The 17,827-nt window shown below is 48.3% G+C and overlaps 1 protein-coding gene across 3 annotated transcripts in view; it reads left to right on the top strand.

Annotated features, from left to right (window-relative positions):
- The first annotated feature begins 5,662 nt into the window (after positions 1-5,662).
- Positions 5,663-17,827, top strand: part of LOC130399433 (RNA binding protein fox-1 homolog 3-like) — a 24,895-nt gene continuing 12,730 nt past the window's right edge. The window contains exons 1-7 of one of the 3 annotated variants that reach the window (XM_056604985.1): positions 5,663-5,842; positions 6,186-6,533; positions 12,528-12,578; positions 15,707-15,904; positions 16,126-16,311; positions 17,127-17,180; positions 17,648-17,740. In XM_056604985.1, coding sequence (XP_056460960.1) covers positions 6,285-6,533; positions 12,528-12,578; positions 15,707-15,904; positions 16,126-16,311; positions 17,127-17,180; positions 17,648-17,740 — 831 coding nt within the window. In that variant the 5' untranslated portion in view covers positions 5,663-5,842; positions 6,186-6,284. Of the gene's footprint in view, positions 6,534-12,527; positions 12,579-15,706; positions 15,905-16,125; positions 16,312-17,126; positions 17,181-17,647; positions 17,741-17,827 lie in introns of all 3 variants that reach the window. The other 2 variants (XM_056604986.1, XM_056604987.1) reach the window with 2 other exon arrangements.

Here is a 17,827-nt window from a genome sequence, read left to right as displayed (position 1 = left end):
TTAATATCCATTCACTCATGAACAACTCATTTGGTTGAACCGAGCACGTTGCACAGTGTTGCCAAATCGGGCCAGATATGCAGCGCGCTGCAGCCAGGTTTGCCTGATTGGGCGGGAAATCTGTCTCAATCTGGCAACAACAATTTACGACAATTTAGGCCAGGCGCTCTAGGGAGGAAGAAGAGACAATCGAAGATAGAAACGAGAAAACTGGATAAAGGCATGTGATCGTTTGTGATTGACTGAATCTGACAGTCGTTTTTCTTGCAACATTACAGCCATAATTTGATTTTGAGCAAGTTAAACTCAACATAGTGACGCAATGTTTTTACCCTGGAAAGCTGGCTAGAAATGAATGAATGTATTATTAATTTTACCCGATTTGTTTGTCGTTAGAACAAGGTTGATTTATTACTATTTGCTTGATAGCTTATATGAGTAGGATTGCAAGCGTTATTTATAATTTATAAGTGCTAGCTTTGTCTGTCAATGGCGCCCAATTTTTTCTTGCAACATAACATTTGTGTGGTTATTAATCCATAACATATTAATATCATTCTAACAATCAATCACCACTATAGAAGCTTGTTAAAAAATAAGGATTAAAGAGCTGGTCAGCAGGCCAGATTTTCACGCAGCCAATCGGCAGTGCCGCAATAGTTGGTCCCGCAACGGAGGCAAAGGTAAAAAGAATACGGGTAATTTAAAGAAACCAAACGTTCAACTACAGATCTATACGGGAGTCTTGCAAAGAATTGTTCAAGCAGAAAGAAAACACTTTGTCAATTGCACACTGCTACGATGGTCAGCAGACTGAACCACAAAGGTATGCTTGATTGCGACAGGTGTATAATCAAGGTTGCAAGGTTGTGATTATGGTTTAGCAAGATTATATGTGCACGCCCACTTACAGCGGGGGAATTTATAAAGCCTCCCCAGGTTCTGACACGGTATGTGTAGCAGCCCAGCTCTACCCCTGGGTGTGTGGGGTAGGCTATCATCCTCTGTCATATTTGGCAGCCAAATGAGTTCAGTTGCTGGGCCAGTATAATCTGCCCCTTTAACGTCTATGTCCACTGAACGGATTCTACCATCAGCGCTAGGGTGAACAAAGGATATGGTGCCGATAGGCCGGGCAGCTGCTGGTCAATCACCATGACGACTTGTCCCACCACATGCCTGGAGGAGATAAAAGCCACTTGGAACAGGGCTGAAGGCTGGTGGGTGAATTGCATCCAGAACTGGTCGGCCAAGGATACCACTTGGGCCGTCACAGCCTGGGGTAGAGGAGAGTGGAGACATCCCATCAGAAGCGGCGTTGGCGTTAAGGGTTAGGGTCTGGGTCGACAGGGTCTGATGGTGATACGTAGCCGAGGGGTTTAGAGTTGAGTATGTCCTCCACCTCCGTCAACACGGTCATCAGCACTTCCTCCAAAGCAACCTGACCTTAAAGCACCGTGTGGGGTGAGGGATTTACGGGTTTGATTCCTTCTCTCATGCTCCATCGAAATGTGGTGCGTACGGTGGGTTGGATCTTAAGGAGATGCTCGAATTGGAAGTCTTCTCCCTCTGTGATGGTTCCATTGTGTAACTGGGGCTCCAGAAGCACTTGATCCCCTACGTGGAAATGAATGCCTCTCCTCTGTCACACAGGATCTCAAATGGTTTTCCCATTTCTACCGATTGAACGGTGAATTGAAAGAAGAAGGGAGCCCCCGTCCATACTAGGCAGCAGATCGAGGTGTGCACATCTGGTGTTTAAGGCATAATCGCAACCGACCCCCGAACCTGCTGTATCAGTTGGATCAAGCTCGGGAGAGAAGGGATCGAGTCGTCTGTTTGGACGGATCTGATGGTTCAAGGATGGGGGATATGGTTAGGGTTAGTCAAATAAACACATCTCAATTCATTAACATGTGACAGAATGCAGTGAGATTGTAATTAACAGAAAAATTATGTATTTAGTTATGTTGTAACATCCATCGTAACACAAAGAACATAGAACATTCTGCTCAATAGTTATTTTTAAGGAACCCTCTATTATATTATTGTTAATGAGGCCATTGGATAACCTTTTGGGGTTGAAAGAGAACCGGCTCCTACTCAAAAATTATTTAAACAACAATTTATAATGGTGTTCTATGAAGAACCAACATAAGCTTATAAAACATTGAGCTCTGCAAAGGGGACAGAACTACAAGGCCACTTAAAAATTGGTTAGAAACCTCAGACCATTAGCACTGTATTATGCTTACAGAGATAACAGACACTCGCAGGGTTCAGAAATAAGAAATAACCAAGAAAGAATGCCTCAATTAATAGGCAATATGCCTCCCAAAATTAAAAAGAGGCAACGCATTGCAAATTGTAAAGATTTGTAAAACATGTAAAACCGTTTAGCAAAAATAACAACCCTCTCTAAAGGGACAGAGACCTCAGGCTGTCTTTAATGGATCAGCTTTTCCGGGAAGAAAACATATTGATCTCTTCGTAGACTTTTGTGTTCCCTCAGCCCCTTCTCATTCGCGCAGTCATGCACACAAACTACTACTACTAACAGTAACCCTATTACCAAAACTAACCCTAACCCTAACTGACACTGATTGAGGAGACCGACCACTGTTTGATTTCATGTTTTATATTAATTATATTACATTATATAATCTTATAGTATTTTAGGTTAATAGTAGTCTACATTTTCTGTCTAATTGAATGCAAATGCTGTCATGAACGGATGCGTACATTGTCGTCATGTTGTGAGAAGTTGAAAGAAATGCTAAGCGTTGGCCTACTTGATATTGTAGTGACATTGGTAGCTTGCTAACTATTACTTCTCCAGACACATTTATAACATCAAGCACCAATTCGAAAGACGTATAAGATTGAGAGACCCTGACCCAGAATGATCTTGTGGTACACATAGGCCACAATGAGAACTGGTAAACCTACCTAATGGCGTTATCAATCTCGGTGGGGACAGGGAGAAGTCTTTTGCGTCGATGTCAGCCAGTCTTCCACGTGATGACACAGGCACATGGGCTCACCTTGTCCCAGTACAGAGTAGCATACGAGTGGAGCATCCAAAGGCCCGGAACGTCCTACGCATCTCAGATGGGCCCACAACTCAATACCGGAATAGAACCAACCATTTCCCAGTATAACAGTGCCGTTCCTGTGAGGATTTGAGCATGTTACATGGAATTTCAGAGGTGTCCCATTGAACTGATGTTCCTGGAAGAATTGTGTCCCTCAGTTCCAACATACTCTGGCAAGCTGAATCTCAATTAATCTGTTTAATTAATCTTCAATTAATTCAACTCTTCAAAAAAACAGAGGAAATCAAAACAAATTAGCAAATCAGTAATACGATGCCTGAAGGCAATTCCTTGGACAATATCAATTTCTCAGGTGAGTCAGTTCAATACAGACTATTAAAACTAAACGTCAACTGGCTGAAGTAACTGCCTATTATATATTAACTACTACCTCTTAACCAACCACTACATATTCCTTCCACTATCTCTGCTTCTTGCCCTTCTTCTTCTGTTTCCTCTTCTTCTGTCAGACCATTCCCGATAATGACTGCTGACATTCCTATTTTTATTTCTGTCTCCTGTTTTTGATCCAACATATCTTAGGTTTAAATGTAGCTACCTGAAAGTACACAGTTCAGCTCTACAAAGTAAAGGCTTGATCAAAGGCTATAGCCGAGACTCGAAATACCCATCAGAAGGAATGAGCAATAATAGGTTGAATAAAAAACACACATACACAGACACACATAATGCCTTGCACCACATCAATTATGATGTTGTTTTTCACAGGCATTTTGCTGCTGTCTTCCTGGTCCCGGAGTAATACAGGTGCAGGAGGGACAGCAGTTTGTAGCCGATGACCTTCTCCGCTGAATGACACGCTGCTGTCTTTGTTTGGTCCAGTCTGCCTTTGTCCATGGCAGTGAAGGCAGCGAAACAAAGATCGCAATGTAGAACTGGACCATCATTTTCTGCAGAAGAACATCCTCTGCTGGCCCTTCTTGATGGTTGAGGTGATGTTCCCCCATTCACCTGAGTTCCTTTGGTATTATTCTCCCCTGTAATCGGAATGACGAGAGTGTTAATGATGGAGTCACCCATGATGGTTTGGGCATGGCTCCTTCTGAAGTTTGCTACCATCTCTACAGTTTTCAAAGCCTTCCCTGGCCTGTCGGGCCACTGGTAAGTGTCTGCGACCTTTAGTTTCTGCGGATCTTGTCTGTGGAGAGGGTTGAAGGGAGAGCCCACAGCCTAGTGGGGCTCCAGGGCTTATGGTCCACCACTACGAATCAATCTTGCCCTGCCCATGTGCTGGTTCTGTCACGGTCGGCGGCTGGCGGGGAAGCAGGGACAAGGATCTTCTGCTTCTTGGGAATGGGGTTGTTGGTACAAGTTTTGAGGCAGTCAGTAAACATGCATTCAACTAGTGAGGTATTAAAGATGTCTGATAACACTGGAGACAGCTGTTCTGCTCAGTGCTTCACTAGGGGGGAAACAGCATCCCCTCCAGCTGTCTTGCAGGGGTTCTGTCTCTCTCGTTTGTTAACACCTCTCTCTAGGAGGCGGAGAAGTGTGATGGGGGGGGGGGGGGGGGGGGCTGGGTGTGTAGGTCAGTTCTATTGAGGGCCAGTGGGACCGGTATTCACAACAGAAGCCACGGCGGCAAACAGAGAGTGTGATGGATTTGAGAAATGGAGCCCAACTCACCCTGCGACATGTACTGTCCATTTTCCTGCATAATTCACACGACAGATAGTTACTGGATTACTCAGCTGTTCCTCCTAGTTCCCCAATTTCTGATTAGGTGGGATGACAAACATGATTCACATATCCACACCTACTTGAGACAATACTTTGTATCTGTTACCCAACGCACAGCAGGACCACATCGTTTGAATGGTTGGTGTAGCCTACTATTTGTATTCATCACCATTTGTTGCTTTGTTTTGCCTCGAGCTCAAACACTGAAAAAAGGTCATATATGCCACACTAGAAAGATGACACTGTTGTGTTACACGTCACGCCTCTGGTTCCTGAAGGCCGACACGCTGTGTAGCAGCACACGCAAGCAGATTAACGCTGGAGTTGTTTAGTTCTGTGTAAAATAGAAGAACCAGCCTGATGACTAATGGTTGTCTTCTTTACGACAAGATGGGGTCTCTGTGTAAAAAAGGCTATTGTCTTGCTCAAGGACATAAGATAGTCCGTGTAGTTAAATGAGAATTGTCAGACGCTGAAACGTAACCACAAGTTCATTAAACAGTTAAACAGTTCATTTAACATGTCAGATAATAGGGTTGCATCTACAGTAACATAGTTAAATTGTGATGTCACTGGCAATGATGAGCGTAAAATATTACGAGAAATCACTAAAGGATAATTTACAAAAGAGATGCTCTTATGGCAGAAATACAAGATGAATACATGCTTTTTAACTTAACAGCACACTTAAAATTAATATTCAAAAACATTAAAAGGTGGGCCGGAAAAATATGTTGTTAGTTGGTCGCAATGAGCGATAATGGTTAAGCCCACGGATGTGGTGGGGGCAAAGGGGGCGCGGCCTGAGCCAAAGGGGGCGCGGCTTGAGGTGGGCGTGGCTTGAGGTGCTGCAGGCCGCAGCCGGACCCTACTGCTGCAGCCAGAGATCCGTACTCTCAAGACAGACCCGAGCAGCAGAGGACAGGGAGACGAGACACTCGGAGCAAGGGAAAGGTGGTAAGGAAAACCTGGGATATTTTTTACATTGACTTCCTAGACGTGGAAACGAGGCGAGGTTCTGTTTGTTGGCGCTAACGAAGTAGAAGGTAATTAGTAAAAAAGCAATCCACATTGTTTTGTATTGGCTCCAGTGTTTTTTCAAGCAAGACACATTTATGTGAGGAGCTAGCGGAATGTGTTGCTAGCAGGCTAGCTAACGTGAGCTGGCTAATTAGCTTTTCAGCCATCCCAAGATTTGGGGGGTTTGTGTTTTTCGCTGAGATATACCTCCGTTAGAAAAAAAGGAAAAAACACAGGAAAATGTCCACCGAGTTACTGGGTCCTGCTTAGACGTCCGACCCAGCCAAGATGTCATACTATAGGGCGCACACTCATATCTAAGTAATTTAGAGCTTAATGAGCATCTTCAACACCCGCACCACATCATAGGAACACCGGGCTCTATTGTTGCTGTCGAGCCGGGATACCTTCCAGTCCGAACGGATAAAAAAACAAGACTTTCTGGTGGAGAGACTGTCTGCCCCTCCGATGTTAATGTCGACCGACGTTGCATCTATCATACTGCCCGCTACCCGGGGGATAATGGACCTGGAAAGGGACATTGACACCACAACCGGGCCGCATGCGATCGCGCCTGGGGGGCCGGCGACAGTGCGGGGGATGAAGAGAGGAGACCCCGAACCCGACGCCCAGCCAACCGCAGTTCTGGTGGACCTCGCCGCGGCGGACTGCAAACGACCGCGGATAGACGGGACTGGGGTCGCTGACGTTGGCCAGGTAAGGGGCGAGCATGGACACACACACGGGTTGTCTTTGTTACCGATTCGGGGTTCGTTTAAAATACAACACAACCGGGTTGATTTATTTCAAGTGAAATGGAGTTACTGTATGTCTGTAGCTACTGCTGTTACTGTCTTTCAATAAACACAGCACATCAGTGCAGCACATGATTTATCAAAAATCATAAGCTAAATTGGGGCATTTGGTTAGTACCATGGCTGTGAGCCAGGGCATGGTGAGTAGTGGGGCCGTGGCAGACAAAGGTAACCTGATCCAGGCTGCTTTATGACAGACGCTCCGCAGACAGACCGGCTGCTCGGAACGGTTCTGTAAAACAGTGGAGGCTTATTTTGATATGCACGTAGAAGAGATGAGCGTTTCTAGTAATGATAATGACTCAAGGTGTTACATCGGACATAAGGGGGACCCCCTCCCCCCTTGTGTGGCTAGGTGTTTGGGTGAGGGGGGGGGGGGGGGGGGTTACGGGGAAGACAAAGAATAGTCTGAGGGAGGCCCCCATCGACACACGCAGGCAGGTCTCACCGCGACAGCATCCCTGTCTGTAGAATATGACGGACTCCTCTCGATCTTCTTTTGTTGGGCTGCACAACCCTCGTCTTCATGTCCCCCCCTCCACACACACACACACACACACACACACACACACACACACACACACACACACACACACACACACACACACACACACACACACACACACACACACACACACACACACACACACACACACACACACACACACTCTCTCACCCCCCGGCTATGTATCTGGGGGCTAATTGACTCCCAGTTCACATGTTTCCAGACATCACCACCCCTCCCTCTCCCCCATCCCTCTCTCTCTCTCTCTAGTATATCCCTGCCCCCCGCCCCCCCATATCAGTGGCAGTAAAGAGGCTTTGTGTTGTGTTAAGCAGATCCCAGATCATTTAGTGGAGGGCATTAGGCTGATCGCTTTAACGGGCCTGAGAGGTTGTAGCAGGCTGGTCAGCGTCCTGCAGAATCGTGAGTGTTTACTTCCACTACCAGTCTGCGTTGAGAAGCCACCATGGCTCTGCCATGGGTCTCTCTCTGCGCCAGAGCAGCCAATATATGGTTTGGGAGTGCTCCTCCAAACGTCCCAGAATGTAGTGGTTCAGGGACATCAGGGGATCTTTATAAGATACTAGTCCGACCGGCGGTGAGAGACAACTACGGTGACTGTAAGACACAGAAGTGTGTTTCACAGTTTGTGGCAGACTGAAACAGGTGCTGTGGGTCAATAAACCAGACGTCGTCAGTAGACGTGTTCTGCTGATGGTCCAGCCCTGTTGGTCGGGGTTAGGGTGAAGGTAGTAAAACATTTTTGTTGTTTACAGTAAAGTGATGCTAGAGGATGGTCGATTTATAGTCATTCCACTCTCCATAGGCAATCTAAGGACTCAAAATAGTATTTAAAGTTTATAACACTTAATTATTATAATATATTAACACATGAATTAATGGATGTAGTGGTGAAGTCAGTAATTAGCTTGTTGTTAATAGTAATTATATTTGTGTATATAGTGCATGGATAGATTATACAGATTGAGGAATGGATAAAGATTATATATTGTTTCTGTGTGTGGAATTTAGTTTTTATATTTATTGATTAGACCTATATGGTGTGTAATAGATTTTATATTGGGTGTGTGTATAGATTATATTGTGGGCGTGTGTGTATAGATTACAAGGTTTGTTTGTGTTGGTAGAGAGTATGGTGTGTCTGTGTGTAGATTAAAGTTTGTGCGATAAATAAAAAGACAAAGAATAAGTGTACATTGTATGATGTGTGTGTGTATAGATTATAACCCATTACAAACACGATTGTTCATGGATTATAGTGTGTGTTTGTGTGTGTGTGTGTTTGTGTGCAGATGAAATAGTTTGTACACTGATTAGTGCTGTTCAATGATTTCTTTCCAGAGCTGCGTAGTGACCTTGACCTTTGAACTCACTGTGATTAGCTCCACACACTGCTGCTGTTACCAAACCTCTCTCGACCACTCTGTTCCTCTTTGCCTGCTGCTGTTACCCAACCTCTCCAATACTTTCTCTCTCCCAGCTGTTCTCTCTCTCTCTCTCTCTCTCTCTCGTTCACTCTGTCCCCCTGCTTGATGATGTCATCCAACCCCCCTTGATTAATTTGCTTAGCCCCTCCCCCACAGTTGCCCCCAAACTGTCGCATGTACTCCATCACACAAACACACACACACACACACACACAAGCTAATGTCAATTGATCCTGTCTTCAGCTCTCCCCCCGCCCCTCTCGCCATCTGTTGACCTCATGTCTCTTACCCCAGAGAGAGAGAGAGAGAGAGAGGGGGGAGGGGAGAGAGAAAGGGTTAAAGCAAGAGAAAGGGGGAGAGATATAGGGTTAAAGAAAGAGAGAGAGAGAGACGGGGGAGAGATCAAAGACAGAAGGGGAGAGGAAGGTTTTAATGGAGAGAAATGATCTAAGTGCAGTGGATAAAGAGAGAGACAATTCAAAGTTGTGCGTGTCAGCAGGACGGCTGCAGAGAGAGGGATCAGGTTCAGCTCTCTGCTTCAGACCCCTTAAGAAAATAATCACATGAAATTCTTAAAGTCTGACTCATTGCCTCCATCTTCTCTCGTCTCCCTCTCTCGCTCTCTGTCTCTCTTTCTCTGTGTCTGTCTGTCTTTCTCTCTCTCCCTCTCTCTCTCTGCTTCTCTCCCTCTCTCGTCCCCCTCTCGCTCTGTCTCTCTCTCTGTGCTTATATTCGCTCTGTTCTTTTTCCTCCATTTGCTCTCCTCTCCAACCCCCCTTTTTGCTCGCCCAGACAGAGTGATTCCAGATGTTGCTAAATTCCTCTCTCTCTGCCTCTTGCTCTCGCACCCTTGTTTTTTCTTTCTCTCCTTTTTCTTGAATCGAATAACATTTTCTTATTCTATTCTTCTCGTTCCTTCGTTCTTTCTTTATCTTTCTTTCTTCTTGTTAGCTTTCTTTCTTTCCTGTTATCTTTCTTTCCTCCCCCTCCCCCACTTGGGTCTGTCATTTCTGTGCTCCGTGGTGTAATTTGGGTTTAAGATTCCCCCTCTGGTCTCTGCAGCTGTGGTGGAGCCGGAGGAGGAGTCCCACGGGCTAACGCTGGGGTTAACCCTACAACTAGCCCTTCCTCACAGCTAGCCCTGCCCTAACCCTGCCCTAGCTCTCCCTTACAGCTAGCCCTGCCCTAGCCCTGCCCTAGCTCTTCCTCACAGCTAGCCCTGCCCTAGCTCTCCCTCACAGCTAGCCTTGCCCTAGCTCTCCCTCACAGCTAGCCCTGCCCTAGCCCTGCCCTAGCTCTCCCTCACAGGTAGCCCGGCCCTAGCCCTCCCTCACAGCTAGCCCTCCCTCAGAGCTAGCCCTGCCCTAGCTCTCCCTTACAGCTAGCCCTGCCCTAGCTCTCCCTTACAGCTAGCCCTGCCCTAGCCCTGCCCTAGCCCTCCGTCACAGCTAGCCCTGCCCTAGCCCTGCCCTGCCCTAGCTTTTCCTCACAGCTAGCCCTGCCCTAGCTCTTCCTCACAGCTAGCCCTCCCTCAGAGCTAGCCCTGCCCTAGCTCTTCCTCACAGCTAGCCCTCCCTCAGAGCTAGCCCTGCCCTAGCTCTTCCTCACAGCTAGCCCTCCCTCACAGCTAGCCCTGCCCTAGCTCTTCCTCACAGCTAGCCCTGCCCGAGCTCTTCCTCACAGCTAGCCCTCCCTCAGAGCTAGCCCTGCCCTAGCTCTTCCTCACAGCTAGCCCTCCCTCACAGCTAGCCCTGCCCTAGCTCTTCCTCACAGCTAGCTCTCCCTCACAGCTAGCCCTGCCCTAGCTCTTCCTCACAGCTAGCCCTTCCTCAGAGCTAGCCCTGCCCTAGCTCTTCCTCACAGCTAGCCCTCCCTAACAGCTAGCCCTCCCTCACAGCTAGCCCTGCCCCTCGGCACCATCCCCCCCCCTCCGTCGTACATTCACTCCCAATAAGGCACAGCCCAGAGTGGTTTACAGCGTCCATACAGTGTACACTACATATAAATATGTTCCATATGAGTGTGGAGCAGAGCGGCCCCTCTGGGAACAAGGCACGAGGGGAGATTGGTTCCAGATGAGACAGGAAGTGGACGGAGACAAAGAGAGGGCTGTTTTCTCTCACACACACACACACACACACACACACACACACACACACACACACACACACACACACACACACACACACACACACACACACACACACACACACACACACACACACACACACACACAGTGAAGGTAGTTCCAGTGTTCATACGTCTATTCTTCTGCTCGCATTCAGTTTTTCTCTTATTTTTGACGAGCTCCCTCCTCCCATCCCAGGAGTATGTGGTTGTGACGGAGAAGAGTATCACATTCTCCTGGGGTTCCCCATTTTATCTGGTGTGTGTGTGTGTGTGTCGGGGCCGATGCCATTGCTTTCTCCTCTCTCTCGCTCCACGCTCTACTCCTCCTCCTCCTCTATCTCTCTCTCCCTGGCAGACAATGGCCTTCTGGAGGGACGCGCGTGTGTGTGAGGGAGGGGGCACGCAGGGAGACAGATATAATCAAATTAAACTCAATTACCAAGCAATTAACCACAACACTGGTTTCCAGGGTGTAGGTCTGTGTGTGTGTGTTTGTGTGTGTGTTTGCGTCCATGTGTGCGTGATTCCTTTTGTGTGGCTTACAGGTCCAATGCTTGACCCAGAGACGGGGGTGAAAATGGCCCTAGTACTCCCAACACAAGTACCACCCAAAGTATTTTATTTAACTACCTTAACTTTAGTACTTCTTAAGGGACCCTAACCCTGCAGAGTTTAATCGGTGTGTTTGTGAAAAGTCGGCCTAGTTCCGCTGAATAGCAGCGACGCGATCAGTGCCAACTGCCGGCCGCAAAACCTGCTATTTTGTCTGAACGGATACGCCGATTTAGATATTGTTTTATAGGATTCGGCCAGTTGGTTCGGACCCCGAGATAATTGTGGACATTGTGGTTGAAACTGGGAAGTCGGCTAGCCTTTGACAGCCATTATATTCCAAGAGTGTTCAGCAACTCTCATTGCTGAACCTTGGTTTGTCCAACACAAGTAAGAGCCTAAGAACTGCACACAATCAATCAAACAAATCAACAGGGTTCGATTCTTTGTTTTGCACGCCACCGGGCCTGCTCACATCCAACAGCTCAATCTCACATACTTCAATCGGAGGGCCGACGCTAAAGTTCTGTGGAAAGGCAGAGGCTGCGTTATAGAGGGCGTGATAATTCACTATTTATTAGTGCAGAGCACCATTCAATAAGTAACGAGGGGGGTGCGTAGGAATTTTTTTTTAACTGATTGGAACGCAGCCTAAACATTCACTTCTGAATCAATATTAGAGGCTCAGTTCCCGGTTGTAAGAATGCACGAAATGCGAGACTGCCAACGGCACACTCATTTCACCTTCTCCCCAGTGTGCCAGTTCATGATCCTTAATGATACGCACTCTACCAGGAGAGCCACTATCTTTGGGGCTTATCTGATTGAGGGCCTCGGCCTAAGTCCGTGACCGTGCGCAGCTGCAGGTAAACACAAAATCAAAACCCTGCGGATATGTTTGTTTGGGGGCAATATGGAGGAAGCTACCTAGCCAAGGCAGTTAGCTTGTGCGTTCCTGGGTTGGTGAAAACAAAAATACAGCGGGGAGTGTCTAGTTTTTGCTAGTAGTAGTCTTTTGAAAGATTTTAAATGTCAACAGATCGACATCTGCCCAGTTGCGAAACACATCCACTCTGTGAGAAGGGAGTTAGCTGAACATTAATCACGGCTAATTATCTTCCTACCATGGACAATTTCTCCAATTAACCTCTAGTCTTAACGAACCCGCAAAATTCCTGAAGCATAGTGCAGACTTTACGATGTTTGTTGTTATTATCTGTCGTGACCTGACCTCTGTCTCTGTTTTGTCTCTCTCTCGCAGAACAACGAGCCTTTGAACCCTGGTCTCCATGGTTACCCTGCTCAGAATCAGGTAAGAGCTTTAAAAAAAATCCTTGACCCTTTGCAGAGGTGGCTTTCAAAGTAAAGTTAAGTCCAGAGACCCTTCAGTGTGTAGAATGGAGAATGTACCAGCGCAGGCTAACTTGCGTGTACACAGTTGGAGCTAGCACTAGGCATGCTAAACATGTCGCCAGCATGGAGTGGTGTGTGTGTGTGTGTGTGTGTGTGTGTGTGTGTGTGTGTGTGTGTGTGTGTGTGTGTGTGTGTGTGTGTGTGTGTGTGTGTGTGTGTGTGTGTGTGTGTGTGTGTGTGTGTGTGTGTGTGTGTGTGAAGTCCCGCTCTCTACCACAGCAGGGCTGAACCACAGGAGGGCGTTGCCACACACACACACACACACACAAACAGGGGGGAGGTGGGCCCATGTCAACACCACCATGTTTACCACGTGGGACCAAGTAGTTCACCTTCAGTGTGTGTATGTGAGACCTAAATAGCGGTGGCTGTTCAGACCACATAAATGAGCGGGGGTACAGACACGTGCACACACACTAGTGCTACACGTGCGCTGCCCTCAGCACTGTGGCTGCCTCTCGGCAATGCATGCAGGGAGAATACTCGGATGAAGCCCTGCCTTCTCTCACTCACTCAGTCCCTCGCTCGCTCTCCAACTCTTGAAAAAACGTGCAGGTCAATGGTTTCCATGTCTCCTGGAAAACCTTGAAATAACAGAAACGTATAAATTGGTGTGTGTGGCCGGCTGCCACTGCAATGCAGCAGCAGTAAACCTTCATGCTGCAGACAGACGGGAGGGAAGTGGGGGTGGGGGAGAGAGAGGGAGGTGGGGGAGGGAGAGGGAGATGGGGGAGGGAGAGGGAGGTCGGGGGAGAGAGAGAGAGGGAGGGTGGGGGAGAGGGAGATGGTGGAGAGAGAGAGGTGGGGGAGAGTCGGAGGCGGAGAGAGAGAGAGAGAGAGAGAGAGAGGGGGAGGTGGTGGCGGACGGGGGAGGGAGGTGTCGGGACAGGAGGAACGTGGGAGGGAGGGACAGTCGGGATAAGGAGCAGGACGACAGGAAGCGACCGTGGTAGAGGTTATCGGTTGATCTGCTGTGGGGTCTGGTGTTGCTTTGCTCTCCTGGGCTGCCAGTTAGAAATCTTCTGAAGTGTTAGCATCCTCCTGCCACCATGATGTCCCTGGGCGAACACCCTCCTTAGAGGACTGTCCGATTCGACGAGGTATATAACGGTCAAGAGATAAATGGCTATCGGTAGATATTTTGTTTATTGGCTTTACTTTCGGATATTTCGGAAACTTGATGCAGCGTGCTGTTTGCTTTAATATTTGTAACGTTTTTTATATGTTTGATATCCACTTTTTTTTATTTGTCTCATGTGCGACAGTTATGCTTGTCTCTTCTCAATAAAAGGCGAAAAAAGAAAGTGCCTTTCATTTGTATTTGGTTGACAGGGTTATCCAAGAGCCGTCATGAGGCCTGCGGTTATTCTGGGAAGACATTTCTTTCATTGAACCAACCGAATACGTACTATATCGGGTATCGCGTATCTTTACATAACGTTATCAAGATATGAAACGACCAATGTTGCAATAAAGTATTTTGTCCATATCGGCACAGCCATATCTCTTCTGGCCTCGTATCCGGTAAAGAGGTCACTTCCTCTCCTGCGGAAATAAACCATAACAAACCTAACTTAAAAATATTCATAATAACTAACAATAATATAATGTGATGAGATGTGATCCTCATCCTAGGTGTACTAAGTTGAGCGCAGCGAGGCCGAGGGTAACATTGGAGGACAGTTAGTGAATGATATTACAGCCAGGGCTTCCCTTAAACAGCTAGGGTTATTATGTCCTATAATTTCCCTCTGCTCCTCACCGCTTCTATTCATCTTAATTCTTTCTCCCTCCCCCACATCACCCCCCCCCCCCACTCCCTCTGTCACCCCTCCTTCTCCACTTCCTATCTCCCCCGTCTTCTCGTTCCACCCTCCTCTCCCCCCCCCTTCTCTTCTTCTCTCACCCCCTCCGCCCACTTTTCACACACTTTAATCTTCCCATCTACTCACATGGAGAACTGTAATTAGGCATTTTGGATTGCAGTGGTCTTATGGTAGCCATCAGCAATAGAGCCCTGAGTAGGACACACACCCGTTTGTGGGTGAGGGAGGGAGTGAGGGAGGGAGGGAGGGAGGGAGGCGGGGAAAACCCCTGCTATGTGTGATTGCATGCTGCTTCACGTCGCTGGCCTACAGGTCCATGCGAGCCGGCCCAGCCCTCAATAACAGCAGCAAGCCTCCAGGCAGGCATTCCTTACTTCATTCATAATCACCGTCTCCCTCTCGCACTCTACCTCTCTCTCTCTCTCTCTCTCTCTACCTGGCTTAAAGGTCTCTCACGATCAATTACATTTAAGGGCTTCACTATTATTGGCACGGAAGGCATTTCTTATTCACGGAGCAAAATGGCAAGGTTGACAGGGTTCACGCCTGGCGTTGCACAATAACAGGCTTCTCCCTGCATGCTACCGCTGGTGCTCTTCAGTTTTCCTCATGGCATTGCAGCACTGCTAGGCTTTGTATTCGTAGATACATTTCATTCGTGAGGGGCTTTGGATTTCATCGTTTGCGAGATGACTAACTGTAAAATGTAAATGTACTGGTTGCACCAGACACTGCATATTACTAACAATCGGCTGTTGCTTCTCTCTTTACCGTGCTCTTCCTCGGTCTCCGTCATCCTCCTATCTGTCATATTGCCTCTCTGGAGTCCCTCTCGTGCCTTTTTATCTCACTCTCGCTCAAGTCATTCTCCCCAAACATCTTCCTGCTCATATGTGTATCAGATTTTTCAGGCTGAATTATTAAAGTGTTTGCTGTAAATATTTAATGGTTGGTGGAGTGAAAACGCACGGCTGCCAGTAGAGATGGAGGGAGAGGGATTAGGGGAGGGTTTGATTGAGCGATGAAGGCATAGAGGGGGGGGGGGGGTGGGAGGTCGCTAGGCAGTGAAAACTTGTTTGTTTTACTTGTATATTGGATTCTTCTGGCTCACAATCGATGACGCAACCAAACGTGTTCTTTAACTATCGATTCTAAACCCTTCTCTCTCCCCCCCTCCCTCCCTCCCCCCTCTCTCCTTCAGGACTCCGCGGCGGCAGAGAGCTTGGTCGCCGCTGCACCCTTTTTGGCGTTCCCCCCTCCGGCCCCCCCGCAGAACGGCGTGGCGGGGCCCGAGTTCGGCTCCGGGGCGATGTTTGTCGCCGGGGGACCGGCCGAGGCAGGAGGCCCGGTCCCGGGTGGCGCACCCATCGCCGCCGGGACCCTCTGCATCAACAACAACGTGAGCACCGCACCAATCACGACGTATGCAACCGCCATGTGGCTCAGGAGCGGGGGAGAGCGGGTTGACTGGGAACCTGGAAGGTCGCTAGCTCGATCCCCCCGGAACCTCCTAGCTGAGCGTCGTGGTGTCTCCCTGAGCGAGACGCCTCACCCTGACTGCACCCTGACGCCATAAACCCTCACCCATTCCCCCCCCCCCCCCCCCCCCCCCCCTACCAGGTGAAGCCAGAAGAGGCGTCCCAGCTGGAGCAGCCGGGGGCCCCGTGCGAGGACGTGGGAGCCGGGGCGCTGGCCCTGGTGGCGGTGTCCGACGGGGACTCCGAGCCCAAGGGGACCCCCAAGCGCCTGCACGTCTCCAACATCCCCTTCCGCTTCCGGGACCCCGACCTGCGGCAGATGTTTGGGGTGAGCAGGGTTCCTTCTCCTCACTCCAGGGGTCTCCTTAGGGACCCTTCGGTCAGCTCTAGGGGCCCATACTGATCACAGATGTTTTCTACAGTTCAATATAGACCCGAGTTGTCCAGTTTCTTCCCAAATTCCCCATGATTGACGTACTACTTTATAATGGAAGATAATAAAGATAATTGTTTGTTATAATATGAAACGTCATTTTAAATTATTTAAAGATTAATTGGCCTATATGCTTTTTGAGGAACAAAATGTTGTTCAATGAAAGACGCTTGTCTCGTTTGTAAAGACCCCTGGTTTTACATCTGGACAGCTCTTACATTTTTGGAGATGAGGTCATTGTCTAATGTCCTGATGAAAATCAGCCATGATGTTTTGTTCAACTCACCCCCATCTTGTGGAGTAGATGCGTTCCGAGGCGCAGTTTGCGATCAAGTTGCATCCATTTTGTTCCAACTGACGGTTTAGCAACTCCCTAAACGGTATCTTTATTTGGTCCAACTAAGGTATGCATGATTTCACAACTGCCTGGATATCTATCTCCAATATAGCCCATGATGAACAAATCCACCATCGGTTATTGAAACGCCCCCTCAAGCACCCACCCTGAACTCATTACGATGAATTATGAGACTGCCTATAAAGCCTTCTTCACTCAGAAGTTTTACTGGCTCCAAGTCAGTGAGCTTGTGCATTAGCATGTCAGAGGAACATCGAAACATGTGGATCTGGTCGTTTCTGTCGTTGTTCCATTGGGATATGTTCCTCGTCGTGTCGCCCAGTGACGGTTTCCTTCCCCTGTTCACGCTCAGCAATACGGGAAGATCCTGGACGTGGAGATCATCTTCAACGAGAGAGGATCCAAGGTGAGCGCCCCGACGTTCATAATCTCCCGAATAGCCCTCGACCACCTCCACTCAACCCAATCCTCCTCCTCCACACACTGCCTCGCTTTCGTCTGTGATTATTTACTTTAATTAAGTTTTGACTGCGAATCCTTAACCTTTTCCAACCCAACTCTTGCCCAGCTGTAACCGTACTCTATAAACCATAACTAAACTTAACCCATCTCCCAGATGAAACTCTAACTACATCCATGTATGATGGGCTCAGTAGAGGGGTAAAGGGGGTGAACCCCTCTCTCTGTCCACCATGTATGCCGGGTTCACTCGAGGGGTTCAGAGCTCCACTAGAGAGGTACACGAGACGGTTACAGGGGGTTGATTCCTCCCTAGGTCCGCCATGTCCTAGATTCACTCGAGGGGGTACGCTAGATGGCACAGGGTGGCGACCTCCCTCAGTCCACGTCGTCTAACAGCTCTGTGTGCCGTAGGGCTTCGGCTTTGTGACGTTTGAGACGGGCGCGGACGCAGAGAAGGCCCGGGAGCGGCTCCACGGTACCCTGGTGGAGGGGCGCAAGGTCGAGGTAATATACCCCCCTCTCTCCTTCTCTCTGTCTCTGTCTCTCTCACCCTCTCTCTCTCTGTCTCCGTCTCTGTGTCTCCCCTCTCCC

This window comes from Gadus chalcogrammus, chromosome 2 (genome assembly GCF_026213295.1).
Source record: "Gadus chalcogrammus isolate NIFS_2021 chromosome 2, NIFS_Gcha_1.0, whole genome shotgun sequence".
NCBI lineage: Eukaryota > Metazoa > Chordata > Actinopteri > Gadiformes > Gadidae > Gadus > Gadus chalcogrammus.
This window is presented reverse-complemented; position numbering and strand designations above follow the sequence as displayed.